We start from the raw sequence: 13692 nt of genomic DNA, 5'->3' as shown, positions 1-13692 counted from the left end.
ATAAACATCTCTTTTTAAATGTTTAAAAAGGGAGGAGTAAGAATCACTCTTGTTTTAGATAGCATAGGTAACACCTGGAGGGGAAATCATTTAAAAATACTAACTTGCCTCTGAGAAATTTCTAACTAAAGAAAACAGTCTCAGAGCACATTAGAGAAAAAGGCTTCAGCATTTAACTTTCAATCTTTCCAAAAATCACAAAACAGCTTACATTTCTGCTCTCCAGTCTGCAATAGGCAAGTAAAGATTTCTCACACCACCTCAGCTGTGACTGATTTCATACAGTTACCTTTATTGGTTTTTAGAAAATCTACATTTACATTAAGTATAAATATATGTGTTGGTTTTTAACTAGAATGTGAGGACAGAGTGAGATTTCAGCTACAGTTGAGAGAAATTAGCCATAAGAGCACAAATGGGCAGCTTATTTCTGAAGCTCTAAAGCTCTCATTCACTGGACATGAAGTACTTAATTTCATGTAAATGAAACTCTCAGAAATGCAGGGATGTGATAATTACCAGTAATAACGCTAAGCAAATCAAATACATGGCATGCTGTTTTTATTAATAACCAGAGAAAGGAAGCAGGAAGACACCAAGTACCATACCTGCTTTTAACAACAGGGTTTAGATGCTTCTGGTCTTGGAGGACCTTGGCCAGCTGTTTTTGCAGAAACAAAACCTTCCCGTGGACTCCTTGAATAAATGGGTGGTCTAGGAGATGTGTGACGGAAGGCCGCTTTTCAAAATCCTTAATGAGACACCTGTTTGAAAAGACCAACAAACAATCCAAAGTACAATCTTAGACACCTGGCTCCCCTGTGAATATGGGAGAGCAGAGGAGAAAAGGCTCATTTGTAAAACCCTATCACTCACCTAACAAAGCTCTGTCTTTATTCATGTGTACCAGAACACAGAAAAAAAAATTCCCTATGGTTGAATTAATTAAAACATCAGAAATCTATTTTCGTTTAAGTACATAGTGAACACACAATCAACTGATTTGAAGTATACAAAACTTCTATTTGAAAACTTTCTGTTTGAAAAAATAGACTGGTCAGATTGAATTTTCTGTCTGAATTTTCATTTGAGAAAAATGTTTACAATGGAGACAAGTTGATTAGTTTATATAATTTATTTTAGAAGCCTATAAAATTACATACTATCACCAAAGTGAAATCCTAACATAAAATGTCCTCTATTTGGTGGTGGGGAACGTGAATTTAGGAGTTTGCAAGGAAACAAACTGATCATAAAGAAACCTTCACATAGAAGGTTCAACACCTTCATTTCCAATGTCTTCTGAAGAAGCAGGAAAACCTCAGAACAGGAAGCGACTACAATGTAATTCAGATAAATTAGAGTCAAATTATACAAACAGAGAACAAAAAGTCTATTCAAAATGGCAAAAACTGGGTTGTATTTAAACTCCTCTGCAGTTAATTGGTTAAAACTGCACCGGTGTCACTGCTTTCTGTTTCAGATTCAAAATCCTTTTCAAAGAAAACAATGATTTAGTACATTTTACTATATGCTCTGTATGTTATTAAAGATGATTTTGACACAAGGAAATTTCTACTGAAATTGAATCTGATGAATACCCTTTCAATTATCATCGCATTTCCATTCTGAGTAGCTAGCTGCCCTTGATGAGGGAAAGAAATTTCAGCAGCTGCCCTTTCAGGCTATCCGACTTTAGCTCACATAGGGGGCTTAGGATAAAGACTAGATGCCATTCTGCACTCTCATCGCAACAAACGTTTCCCGTTCTCCCAACAGAGTCATGCCGGCAACAAGTAAAACACAACATATTATTTTTAAAAATGAAATGCACTGACAAATGGTAAAAAGGTCCATCTCACCTCGAGCATTTTTTCCAAAACATTTATGCAGAGTTCCCAAAACAATCCTCAACTGTTGGATTTACAAAGGGCTTTAACCTTTGTGGTTTACACTGCAAACTGCTTTCACATCCCTCACCAACACTAGTTGAAAAGATTGTCAGTAAATTTCCCAGTCACTCCATTTTAGAATTGATTCAGGGAGTTTCTATGTATTGGAACAGGAGCCTGCAGTTAGAAAAGCCCAAAGAACCTCGATTGTCTCCATTCTGCTGCCTGCACAACTATAAATACCACCTCTGCCTTGCCATGGAAACAAATCAATCATTTGACTTTAATAGGTTCAGGGGCCCTTTGTATAATCTTTTTTCCTACCAAAAATACAAAATCAGTGCACACGCTTGAAAAAATACCATGTTCATGTCCGTACCCTGGCAACCCCCTGCACCCCACGTTTGCTCCTCTGTGTGTGCCTGTGTGACTACAGAAGGAAACAGGCTGCTAAGGTTTCCCTGAGCACCTGGGAAAAGGCGCCTCTTGGTAGTTCTAGGGTCAAGTAATACAGGTGAATGGCCCTGTCTTCTGGTTTGAGGAATGGTGCACAAAAACTCCTAAAATAAAAACAGTCTAAGTCCTCTGAGACTTCCTACTGTAGATGGACTTGGTGGCTTTGCGTGCCCCCCACAGCCTCAGAGGGAGTCAGAGAGGAGACTAGAAACCCCTGAGTCCTGCAGCTAAGCCAGTGGGTCACATTAAATCGGGCTCTCATCACTGAATAGACATACCCCCCATACACATCTGTATCTCCAGGCACAAGGAGATTTCTTAATAGGTTTCTCCACCTAATGTTTCCCTCCATTTTTTTCTTTCTTTCTTATTGCTTTGGCTGTTTCATCTGACTGCCTGTCGGTGCTGCTGAAAAAGGGAGACAGAGCAAGAGCACCGGGGTAACCTGTACCTGCCTGTTGACCAGTGGTACCTATACTTCACGTGAGTAAACTCAGGCTGAGGCTGAAGGTGGGAGGTATAACAATTAATAGAAAATCCATAGTATGTGAATGGGAAAGTGGGCTGGAGCTGCTTCTGCTTCCTTCTCAGGTTAGGTGCCTTGGGATGTGTTAGGTGTTCCAGGTGAGGCCTGAAAACATGGTCCTTCTGGTACTACAGTAATTAAATTTCCTTAGATAGGGTTTGAGAGAGACCTGGAAACTCATACTCCCACCTTATGAAAACAGGTCTCCCCTGGAGTCTGGGGGTGCAATTAAAGGTGCTATATCTTGTTTCATAAGTTTAGCATGCAGAGGGGGAGCAAGGTTGCCCATAAGGTCATTTACCAATAAGATCATTTGGTATTTTGGAGATCTCTCTCTAGATCACAGAGGGAGTAAGAGAAAATAGAGCTAAATAATGAAGATAATCAGACAAGGAATAAACTAACAAGTGAATCTGTTGTCTCTTGAAGAGCCAAACCTGAAGGTAGGCATATTACCTTCTGGAAGCAACGATCAAGAGGATTTGTTCATTCTCTCAGTAAGACCCGAGTGGGCTGAATGTCACACCACTGGCTCAGCAAAACTGAGACTGCGTATGGGAAGAATGCTAAGCAGAGTTGTGACATACCCGACTGCAGTGGAGGATTTTTAGGAGAAGGGCACAAAGACCTTGAGGGTACAGCCTTATTCTAAAACTCTCTTGCATACTTTTTTCTCATGGGGAGCCAAGAGCCAGACTGAAATGGAATAATTATTTTACTGATAAATAAAGGAAAGTTCTATTTTAGGAGCAGATAGGGCTGAAAATCATGCATTACTAAATTACAGGTCATTGGAATCATATCATCTCATTTATTCAGCACTTATTACACAGCCAGAATTAGCCAAAATAAATTAATTCATAAAAAATCATGATTCTTTCCCTCAAGGACCTACAATCTAATTATAAAGGCGGAAGGACAAGAGAAACATAAGAAATGGCAGAAGCCAGTGTTTGCTTATGTAGAGGGTGGTGCAAGAATAGGCTTACAGTTGTGAGTACATGAAACACAGAGTTTATTCTTGTATTATTATTTATTAATTATGGTTTTATTTTCCATACAAATAGCTGTAAAGCTACTTTTGCCCACCCCATATTCAGAATAAAAAATAATCACGCAAAAGCATAGGGTTTTGGAGCTAAGAGACAGAGACTTTCTGTTTTAACGCCTCTTTCATGAGGTAAGGAAGCTAAGGTCAGGTCCTGGCAGTGATGAGGCCAATTCCCTGTCTCCCAAGGGAGAATCCTTCCCACTCTGCACTGTGCTGTTTAAAATGGCACAGATGCACCGTGCAGAACAATACTGGGGTGGGGGTTGGGAGGACTCCAGTCAGAGAAGATTTAGTGAAGCAGGTGAGAATTGGACTGGGTTTGGGGGAATGTTTGGAACTAAACTGAACTGGATTGGTGGAGAAGAGGTAGAGGTGTTTCAAGACTGGCAAACTGGATCAGCAATGCAAGAGGCCTGACCAGGCAAGCTGTGTGGCCAGGGACTCAGGAGGCCACCATGGCACTCACCTTCACCTCCTAAGCTGCATCCTTTAAATGCTCGTGGATTTCAGTCCCTTTACCAACTCTAACTATGGAATATTCTTTACTGCTTAAGACTTTGGAATTTGGTGCCCCAAACTCGTACTGTTAGGTTTGTCAGTCTGTCATTTCCCTTGTTCTCCTTCCCCGCAGGGATTTGGTGGATTAAGACAGAATTGACTGCTGGGATCTGTAAGAACTCCTGACAGCCCCCGTGTCCTTTTAAAAAGCAGGATACAGTCCTCTAACCTGATCTGGAGAACAGGTATGGGAAACTAAGAAAGTTAGAATATGCTCACTCATTTCAGGATTGCTTATTAAACCAGAAATGACAAACCCCAGATGTAGGCAGAATATTTCCCCCAGCTGGGGACTGAGAAGGTTTACAAGAGAATGTATAAAATGTTGATTTCTATGTGGGACATGGGGGACAGTCTGTGTAAGGTGAGTTGGGTGAAACACTAGACACATAAGATATGCCATTGAAAAGAAAACTAGTATTCTGGTCAAAAAGGCATGGGAAACACTGGTGATTCTTTAACCCAGGTTAAGTCTGGAGTTTCATAATGCACGTGAGCATGTTTAGTTTTCTTAGAAGTACAGGGGTAAAGTAAAAAGCTTCATTTTGTTTAAGTCCATGTTTCCAAACTTACTGATTGCAGAGCCTTCCCTGTGTCAGTGGAACCAGGGCCCTGCAAATGATATCTCCGGAAGCTCTGTTGTGAGAAGTCTGTTGGGATGGGTGGCCGACCCTCATCTCGGCTGGCTGAAGGGAGACACTCAGAGCCCCTAATGTCATCAATATGTTGAAGACACCTGTAAGCTGTTGGTTCTGCAGGACAGCATCTCTAACGGGGGATGTGCATTCCCCAAGCTCAGTTCAGCCCACAGACATTTACTTTGGGAAAAAGAAATTGGATAAGGACTAGACTTAGGGAAGACTTCTTTCTTCCAAAATCATCAGTAATTCTTTTTTTTAAAAAAATCTGGATTTATGTGTGGTTACCTCTGTGCTAAGAGACAAAACAAAACAAAAATGTTTGAACTACCTGGAGATGTATTACCTGGGTTTACTCTGAATTTACAAGGCCGTGGTGAGTGGTTTGAATTTAATAGAAGAGCCCACTAGAATAAAAAGGAAGCAAATTCTTGCCTTAAAAGAAATTAATCCATTACCTAATTTGAAATTCTAGTACTTTCCATCATGCTTTCTTGACTGAAGATTAATTCTCAGAATTCATTAGTGTCACCACATTAAACACAGGTTGTTGCAGCTCTCAGCTGGGCTCCGCCAGAAACAGGTGGCATTTCTTAACAAGAATCAAGGCCGGGTTTCTGCTCTGGGCTTTGGAGCTGGGCTGCCCATGCTCTTTCTGCTCCCAAAAATAACACTGTGGAGACACAGCTGCCTCGTTGCCGTAATCTGCCATTTTGTAACCAAAACATCAAACATCTGCAAGGGGGAGCGATTTATCAAGAGTCACCGACGGATGTTTACCAATGAATAAAACACACTGGATAAAAAGCAGTTGAGAAAAGTCAAAAACTAAAAATCCCATTGAACTTGGTGAGAAAAGCAGGAGGGTGAGCAATCTTATTCCACACACTGGGGCAGAACCACATGGAAACTTCAGATTTATGTCTCTTCTCATTTCTTTTTAAATATTCTGTCTTTTATACTTTCTGTTGTTTTCTTGTGGGTTTGCTGCTTAGATTGTGAAGTATTTCCATTGGTACAGAATATCTAAACATTTTGATGTGAGCAAGCGTTTCCCTGCCGCGTGATGCCGTGTGCTGCCCTGCAGTTCCTATCATCGTCACACAGGAGCCTGAGTGACAAAGGGACCTCTGCATCAAGAGCAGAAATCCTCCAGAGGGGACACTATTGTAGGGCAAATATTGGAGCTCAGGGTGATCTGTCTTGGAAGGAAATTTCCATTTGGAAGAAAGGACTATGACAAGCATAGGCATTTTCCCAAAATGACTAATGCCTCAAAAGAAGGCAAGCTAAGTAACTTGACATTGCTTATGTTATTTTAACAAAATACCACCTCCCTGTTTGGTGGAATATTTAACTGCATTCAGTTTTCATTGAACTTACAGATAGTGCCTATGGTGGTTTTTTAAAGTCTCACTGGTGAGAAGTGAAACTGCATGCAAATTTCACAGATGGGTGGGGAAGCTGGGGCTCTAACCTGACATAGAGGTAAGCACCAGGAGTGAGTTTACGCAGCAACAGAGGTCATCAGTTATCAATGAGAGAGTAACATGGGGGAAAAGCCCTGAGAAAGTAGGACAGATGGTTGCAGAACAGGAAGCTCCATCTCTTCTGAAGTGGGCGGTGGGAGTAGATTCTGTGTGGCAAAGTCAGAGAGGCTGCAGGGCTGCAGGGCTCCAGGACAACGGAGCTGCTGCCATCTTGCTAGAGATGCTGGGCGAACAGAACACAGATGCAGGGTTAGAAAGATCAGCAAGTCAGCCCCCTTCACACTAAGAGGTCAGCACTGAAGGTCCAGAGTGAGCTCCGGTGAACCCAGGAAAGAAAGGAAAAGGGAAGAACATGGCATTTCCTAAAGCCTAAGAAGAACCAACTTTTCTCACCCAGAGAAGCCTCAAAGAAGGTGATGAAGGAGGCCAGAGAAGAAGTGTAGGATGGTTTGAAGCCAGAATATAACAACTAAGAGCAGAAAGGACAGAATCTCCCTTTAGAGTTAATGAGCACCACGGCTGGTGGCTGGAGAATCTCCATGCAGAAACAGGGCCCGGGACTGGAGGCCCCACTAAGGCAGAGAGCTGCAATAGGTAACCCTGAATGACACCGGTGAATACCAGTACCTCTTTACTTTACCCTTATGTCTCTGATCTCATGATCAACAGTGAACAATTAGAAAAGCCCAGACTAATTTGTAATTTTCTTAGGGAAGGTGATGTAGTAACAAAAATGCTAGGTCTTCAAACACCGCTTGCCTGGGGACAAGCTGGGACCAAGGCTGGGAAGGGCTAAGAAAAGAAGAATATACCATGGACAGTGGGCAGAATCAGTCTGGGAGGAGGAAGGAGTAAAAATGCCAAGCAAGGAAGTGAAGCGAGTAGAGGGCCAACAGAAATCAGGCCAGAGCCAAGGAAGAGGTCAAGATGGGGTTCAAGGGACACAGAAGCTGTCCATGGAGAAGCCTGTGGAGGGTGTGGTGGTGGAGGTGCAGTTTTATTATTGTTATTGACGCTACTTTCTTCCAAGTGAGCTGTGCTTTCGAATGTCAGGTGGCAGTTGCAAAGACTGGGGGTGAGCATGCACTCCAGTGCCCATGCCAAAGCCAAGCAAGATCCCAGCTTTCATGTCCGAGGATGAAGTCAGGCTTGCGGACTGCAACTGGTAGCCCCAGGTCTCATCTTCTCACTCTTTGTTTTCTGTTTCTTTGTTCCTTGGTTGGGAAAAGCACTTTGTAATCTAACAGGTATTTCTCCGGGCAACTCTAGCCATGTGAGAAAAAAGCGAACCATTACTTTATCAAACAGCCCCAGCAACAGCCCCAGCAACTAGTTTATTGGACTGTTAATCTGTGTTCAAATGCCACCCTCTGGTTCAGAGTTGTGGAAGGCATGATCCCTGGGAGATGGGAGTTCTGGGGTGGTTCCGTCTTTCTACCTACTGTGCTGCCATTTCCCAAGGATCTGGGTACTTGCTGCTGCTGCTGCTGCTGCTGCAGCTGCCGGTGCTGCTGAGTCTCCCCTGCAGCAGCCAAGCCATTGCCTCTTAAGCCTCTGTGAGGGGCTGAAGGCAGCCCCTGGTCAGCCCTAGACTCAGTAAACTGGACACAGGACTTGGCTTCCTTTAGACCACTTTACTTCAGGTGGAAATGAAGGAAATACTTGTCTGAAGTGGCCCAGAAAGATAAGGAATAACCAAAGAGGGAAGTGATGGCTGAATCCAGATGGAAATGGTTATAGAAAATGCGGATGAGTCAGGGCAAAATAATCTAGATATTGACAAATCCATTTTTTAAAGATATTTATCTTTATGTTAATTATTAATATAGTATAGATTCATATAGCATAATGCATAATTATGTTATATAATATTTAAATTATTATGAATTTTAAATATTTAAAAGTCTGTTGGTTTATTTAAACAATATACTTAATTGCCAAACCCATCATTCTGCCAAGCATGACATATGACACATTCATTTTAAAAAATATTTGATACCTAGTGTTGGGTCAGTAATACATAAAGCTTATAGATACGTGATGGTATGCAAGTTAATTCAGTTCTCTGGGCTTCAGTTTCCTCATTTGCAAATGGTAATAATATCATTGTGGGGAACCAATGAAATAATCCATGTACAGTGCCTGGTACACAGTGAGCACTTAATAAGTGCCAGCTACACAGGCCAGCCACTGTACTAAGTGGTGGGGATACAGTCAGTCAGTCCCCCGGAGGAAACAGCCACGTCCTCCAGGCAGGATGAGTGCTGTCAAAAGAACTATAAATGGGCAACGGCTCCTTGAATTAGACTTGAATAATACTGTGCTCACTAATCAGCTGATGTTTCTGTGTGGATTCCCATCACTGAGAACAAGATCATTCTTTGATAGATGGCCTGATCGGAACTTTCAAAGTTATAGGAGAAGGGGGATTTTTAGAGTCTGACAACTCAGCAAAAGCAAAGAACTTTGGCATTTTTAAGTTCAAGCCTTTGGGCACTCCTATTTTTGAATATCTGGCTAATTTATTTGATTCAAAAATCAATTTCCATTTTGACAAACAGTTATGGTCTGCTTCTTAGTCTGGTCTGGGTGTAAGTGCTGGGGGAAATATGAATTCTAATCCTTCCCTTGATCCTCCTTGCCATGTTGCCCAGAGTTAAATCCATAATTCTTATTTGTATGCATTTTTCCTACAAGGGGAAGCAATGGACAGTACCCAGCCATTCCCTATGAGAAATACACTACCAGTTCCATAGTACATGATCATTTCATGTTCAGGGACACCCCAGGACTGGGATGGGGCCTAGGAGAGTGCAAAACAAACAAAAGGTATTATATGCTATAGGGGACCACTCCTCGTGGCAATGGGGAATGTAGCCCAGCCCCTGATTTGGAAACCTGATGGGGAGTGAGGTCGGCACACGGGACCAATGCCCGCAGATAGGTTCTCTCATGGGGAATCAGGCCTGCATTGTACCTAGGTTGCTTTGAGGCTTGCTTTTTCTCAAACTCCCTCACCGGGAATTGAGGCAGCAAATGTTTACTCCATATCTTTAAAGAAACTTCCTAAAATCTGTGCTAAACCTCCCAAGGACAAATGTAACCAGTTCAACCACTTTTCCCTTGCATTTGCAAATATCCTTCTTCTTTGATGTAATTAGCAACATTCTCTCCTTTGTTACCTGTAAAAGGTAACCACCTAAAGCAAACCTGTGCATAGTAAATGAGGACCATCCTCAATGTAATGTGCCCAGAAAGCAATAAAAGCCTGTCCAGGCAGGGGTCGGGGCCCTCTCTCACTCAGAGAGTAGCCATGTTGTCCCTTTTTCTCCACAGGACTTCTGCAGTCCGTGTGAATTTGTTTGTTGCATCCACAACACATGGACCCTGCAGGTTGGGGTCCACATCAATATGCCTCCATAAGAAACTTGTTTTCTGGGATAATATCAAATTTACACATATGAAATATTTAGAGACCCAGGTGGGTGCATTCATTGATTCATTCAAACACTAAGTAAGCACTTACTATGAATGGTATTCCACCAAGTGTTTGGGGGGAAAGATACCTGGACTGAGATATTAGCTTTCATGGAACTTAGAAACAAGTAGAAGAATAGATACGGGCATAAATAATCATTCAATGTTGGAAAGTGTAAGCACTCGAGTAGCTCAAATGAAGTCCACAATTCCAGCTAGGAGAACCAGTGTTCCACAGGAGAGGTGACACTAGGGTCTTAAAAGATGAAAGGGATATTGACAGGAAGTGCAGGGAAGGAGCATTCCAAATGTGGAGAGTACAGTGGGAATGGAAGCCCACTGATAAAATGCGTGGCTCATATGGGAAACCAAGTAGAAGAGATAACACAACTGGAATAGAGATGGAGGTAAGAATCTGGCTGGGAACATCTTACTCAGAACCTAGAAGGCCATGACAGTGAGCTTAGGTTTTCTTTCTCAGCCACTCTGAACTGGCCCCTTTTAAGCAGGAAGATAACACAAGTAGATCCTTGCTTTAGAAAACACACTGGTACCACATTAGAGAGTAAATTTCAGGGAGAGAGGGAGGTAATCCATTTAGGAGATATACAGTCTGAATTAAGGAAATGAGAAAGGAAAGGTGAAGTTGTAGCTGTGGAAGCTGAACATAAGTCAAGGGCATAGAAAGAAAAAAGAAAGGACTACCAGTGGAATATTAGGCCAACTTAAATTTAATGGATAGATCTGTAGCTAAATCTTTGTGAACACAACAACCTACCTTCTACCTTCACTACCAACTACAATCTCTTAATGGAAACCAAAAGCCTTTAAGTTACCAATTCAATGATCTCTTTTTAGTTCTCATCCTACTCAACTTTTCTGCTCACTGATGGTCACCACTGACCTGTCCCACCTTCTTGAAACATTCTCTTTCCTCGCCTGCAGTGATGCTACTGCATTCCCTACTACTCTGACCACTTCTGTTCATTTATTTTCACTACCAGGTAGAATAAGATGACAAGGGAGGCAAGATAGGTTTTGCAAAGACAAGGAGTGGAAATAGAATGACATCATTTGTACCCACAGGCATGGAACTTGCTGCCGAACAACAACACACTTTGCCTAGTGGGTCAAATTTACTGAACTAGATAAAGGGAATTTGCACCCTGGCTGGTATGGCTCATTTGGTTGGAGCATCGTCCTGTACACCAAAATGTTGCGGGTTTGATTCCTGGTTGGGGCACATGCCTAGTTGACCCGTTTGACCCCCGGTCGAGGAGCCTATGAGAGGCAAGCAATCTATGTTTCTCTGTTCCATCGGTGTTTCTCTTCTCGCTCTCCCTCCCGCCTTCCTGTCCCTCTAAAAAAATGAAAAAAAGTCCTCAAGTGAGGATAAAAAAAATAATAAAGGGAATTTGCATCGTATGGAGAAGACCATCCCTGCTCTTAGAGAGTCACAATCACAAACAAGTCTGTATTGTCTGGTGCAAATAAGTGGGTTTAGCTACAGTGTACATGTCTGGCGCAAAGTAAAATTAAAAGTATAAGAAAAGCAGCAAAAACTACTCCATAAAATTTACAGTTGATTGGTTACTGAAATGACTTTTATAACAGCTTTGATGAGATATAATCCACAACAAATACAGTTCACCCATTTAAAGTCCACAATTCAAAGCATTTTAGTATATTCATCAAATTGTACAACCATTACCATAATGAATTTTTAGAACATTTCATCACCTCCAAAAGGAACTCTGTATCCATTAGCAGTCACCTCCCATTTCTCCTGAACCTCTTCAGTCCCACGCAACTACCAATCTAGTTTCTGTTTCCATGGATTTGCCTAATCCAGATATTTCGTATAATATATGTAGTCTTTTGTGACTGGCTTCATTCACTTAGCACAATGTTCTCAAAGTTCATTCATACTGTAGCATGTATCAGTACTTCCCCACTTTTCATTGCTAAATAATGCTCTGTTGTATGGCTACACCCATTTTGTTTATCCACTCATCAAAGGATGGGAATTTGGATTGTTTCCAATGTTAAGCTATTATGAATAATGCTGCTATAGACATTTGTGTACAAGTTTTCATTTCTCTTTGGTGTACATACCTAAGGTAGAATGCTGGATCATATGGTAACTTTGTATTTTAATATTTTGAACTATAAGACTGTTTTCCAAAGCAGCTGCATCATTTTACATTCCCACAATCAGTGTATGTAATTGATTTTTAATACTTAGTCTTGTTTGAGGAAGGTACCTTATAACATGTATTTAAATAAACAAAGGTATGTACAATAAGGTAACATAAAAAATAATTAAAAGCAGAAGAGAAAAATAAAGACAGGGCAAATTAGGAAACAAAAATAGCAATTAAAATACAAAATAAATTACTTCGTTAGAGGTGGCTACAAATTTGGCTCTGGGCTCTCTAGTAGCCAGGGCGAAAGGGAAAAGGCGGTCTCTTTTATAACATTTCTAAAAATGCAAGATATAAAAACATACCAGCTGCTTGGAGAACTATATGATACAGCGATGCTGCTGCTGCTGCTGAGGATGGTACTGACTGGTAAGGAGACTAGAGATATATAGCTTTCCTGGGTTTTCAGAGAAATAATGCCGTATAACGTAATGAATACTGTTTCTCTGCAGTATTCATGGCCATGAATTTCATAGGGCTGTTTTTTATAACACTCTTCCATACCAACTGATGCCTTCTATCACAGCACTATCTAGTAAAAAATAAAATTCCCCCTGGATGGCCAATGCAAGAAGGCACAGAGCTCTCTGATCTTAATCCGCACCTAAATCTACCAGCGATTTGGTGAATTTTTATAGTCAGGTCTCTTGATTCCTAACATGCTGAATGTAGTGCCCAGATGCTGGTGTCCATCAAGGAAAAAAATTAAAAAAAAAAAAGAAAGCAGGGTGCTAGGCTACCATATGTTGTTCATTGCAAAGAATGAAGATTACTGAAAACGTTTAGCCCATGAATCAAAAGTGGAGGAAGCAACTTAACCCCACAGGTGGGGGTTGGAAGAGGACTGAAGCACCCCTGCAGTGGGCATGGAAACAACAGGGCAGTCAGACTTGCCTCCTAAGTGATGACAATAATGGCTCCCACTCAAGTTTCGCGCCACAGTACACAGTGGAGGTAGCGGTGGGAGGGGGATTAGATTAAGAGGAAAGATAATGGCCAGGCGGGTGTTGCGTCTGCTCCCATTTAGCGCCCTTCCCTGAATGGGTGTTCTTTTGGTAAAGACTTAAATTGACTAAACACTTCTCTGCCTTATTGCCAATTATATAAATATTATTGATAGGATGAAATCAAATTGGGGAAAATAAACTAAGGCAGGTTTTTATTAAAAACCTAACCACTACTCACAAGCCTGGAGAAAAACTGCCAGATAATAGGTTGTACACGTCTCATGCAAGTCAGGATTTTGCACAGCTATTGGCTGCCTTTGTTCATGTTCCTGAGGACACAAACCACCACTATACCTGTCACCTGCCATCCCTCTGGCCAACTGCCAAGGGCAATGAGCCACAAGGCCCCAGTGACTGCTCTTTGGAGAGACGGTTGTTCCAGAGGAAGTGGCC

The 13692-nt window shown here is 41.7% G+C and overlaps 1 protein-coding gene across 12 annotated transcripts in view; it reads right to left on the bottom strand.

The window, feature by feature from the left end:
- The window catches only part of MYO3B (myosin IIIB), a 440217-nt gene that overhangs the window by 281750 nt on the left and 144775 nt on the right, over positions 1-13692 (bottom strand). For all 12 annotated transcript variants that reach the window (XM_045196330.2, XM_045196338.2, XM_045196327.3 and 9 more), the window contains one exon: positions 609-764. In XM_045196330.2, coding sequence (XP_045052265.2) covers positions 609-764 — 156 coding nt within the window. The remainder of the gene's footprint in view (positions 1-608; positions 765-13692) is intronic.

The sequence above is a fragment of the Desmodus rotundus genome, chromosome 2, assembly GCF_022682495.2.
Source record: "Desmodus rotundus isolate HL8 chromosome 2, HLdesRot8A.1, whole genome shotgun sequence".
NCBI classification, from domain to species: domain Eukaryota; kingdom Metazoa; phylum Chordata; class Mammalia; order Chiroptera; family Phyllostomidae; genus Desmodus; species Desmodus rotundus.
Note: the sequence above shows the minus strand (reverse complement) of the source record. Positions and strands in the feature narration are given on the sequence as shown.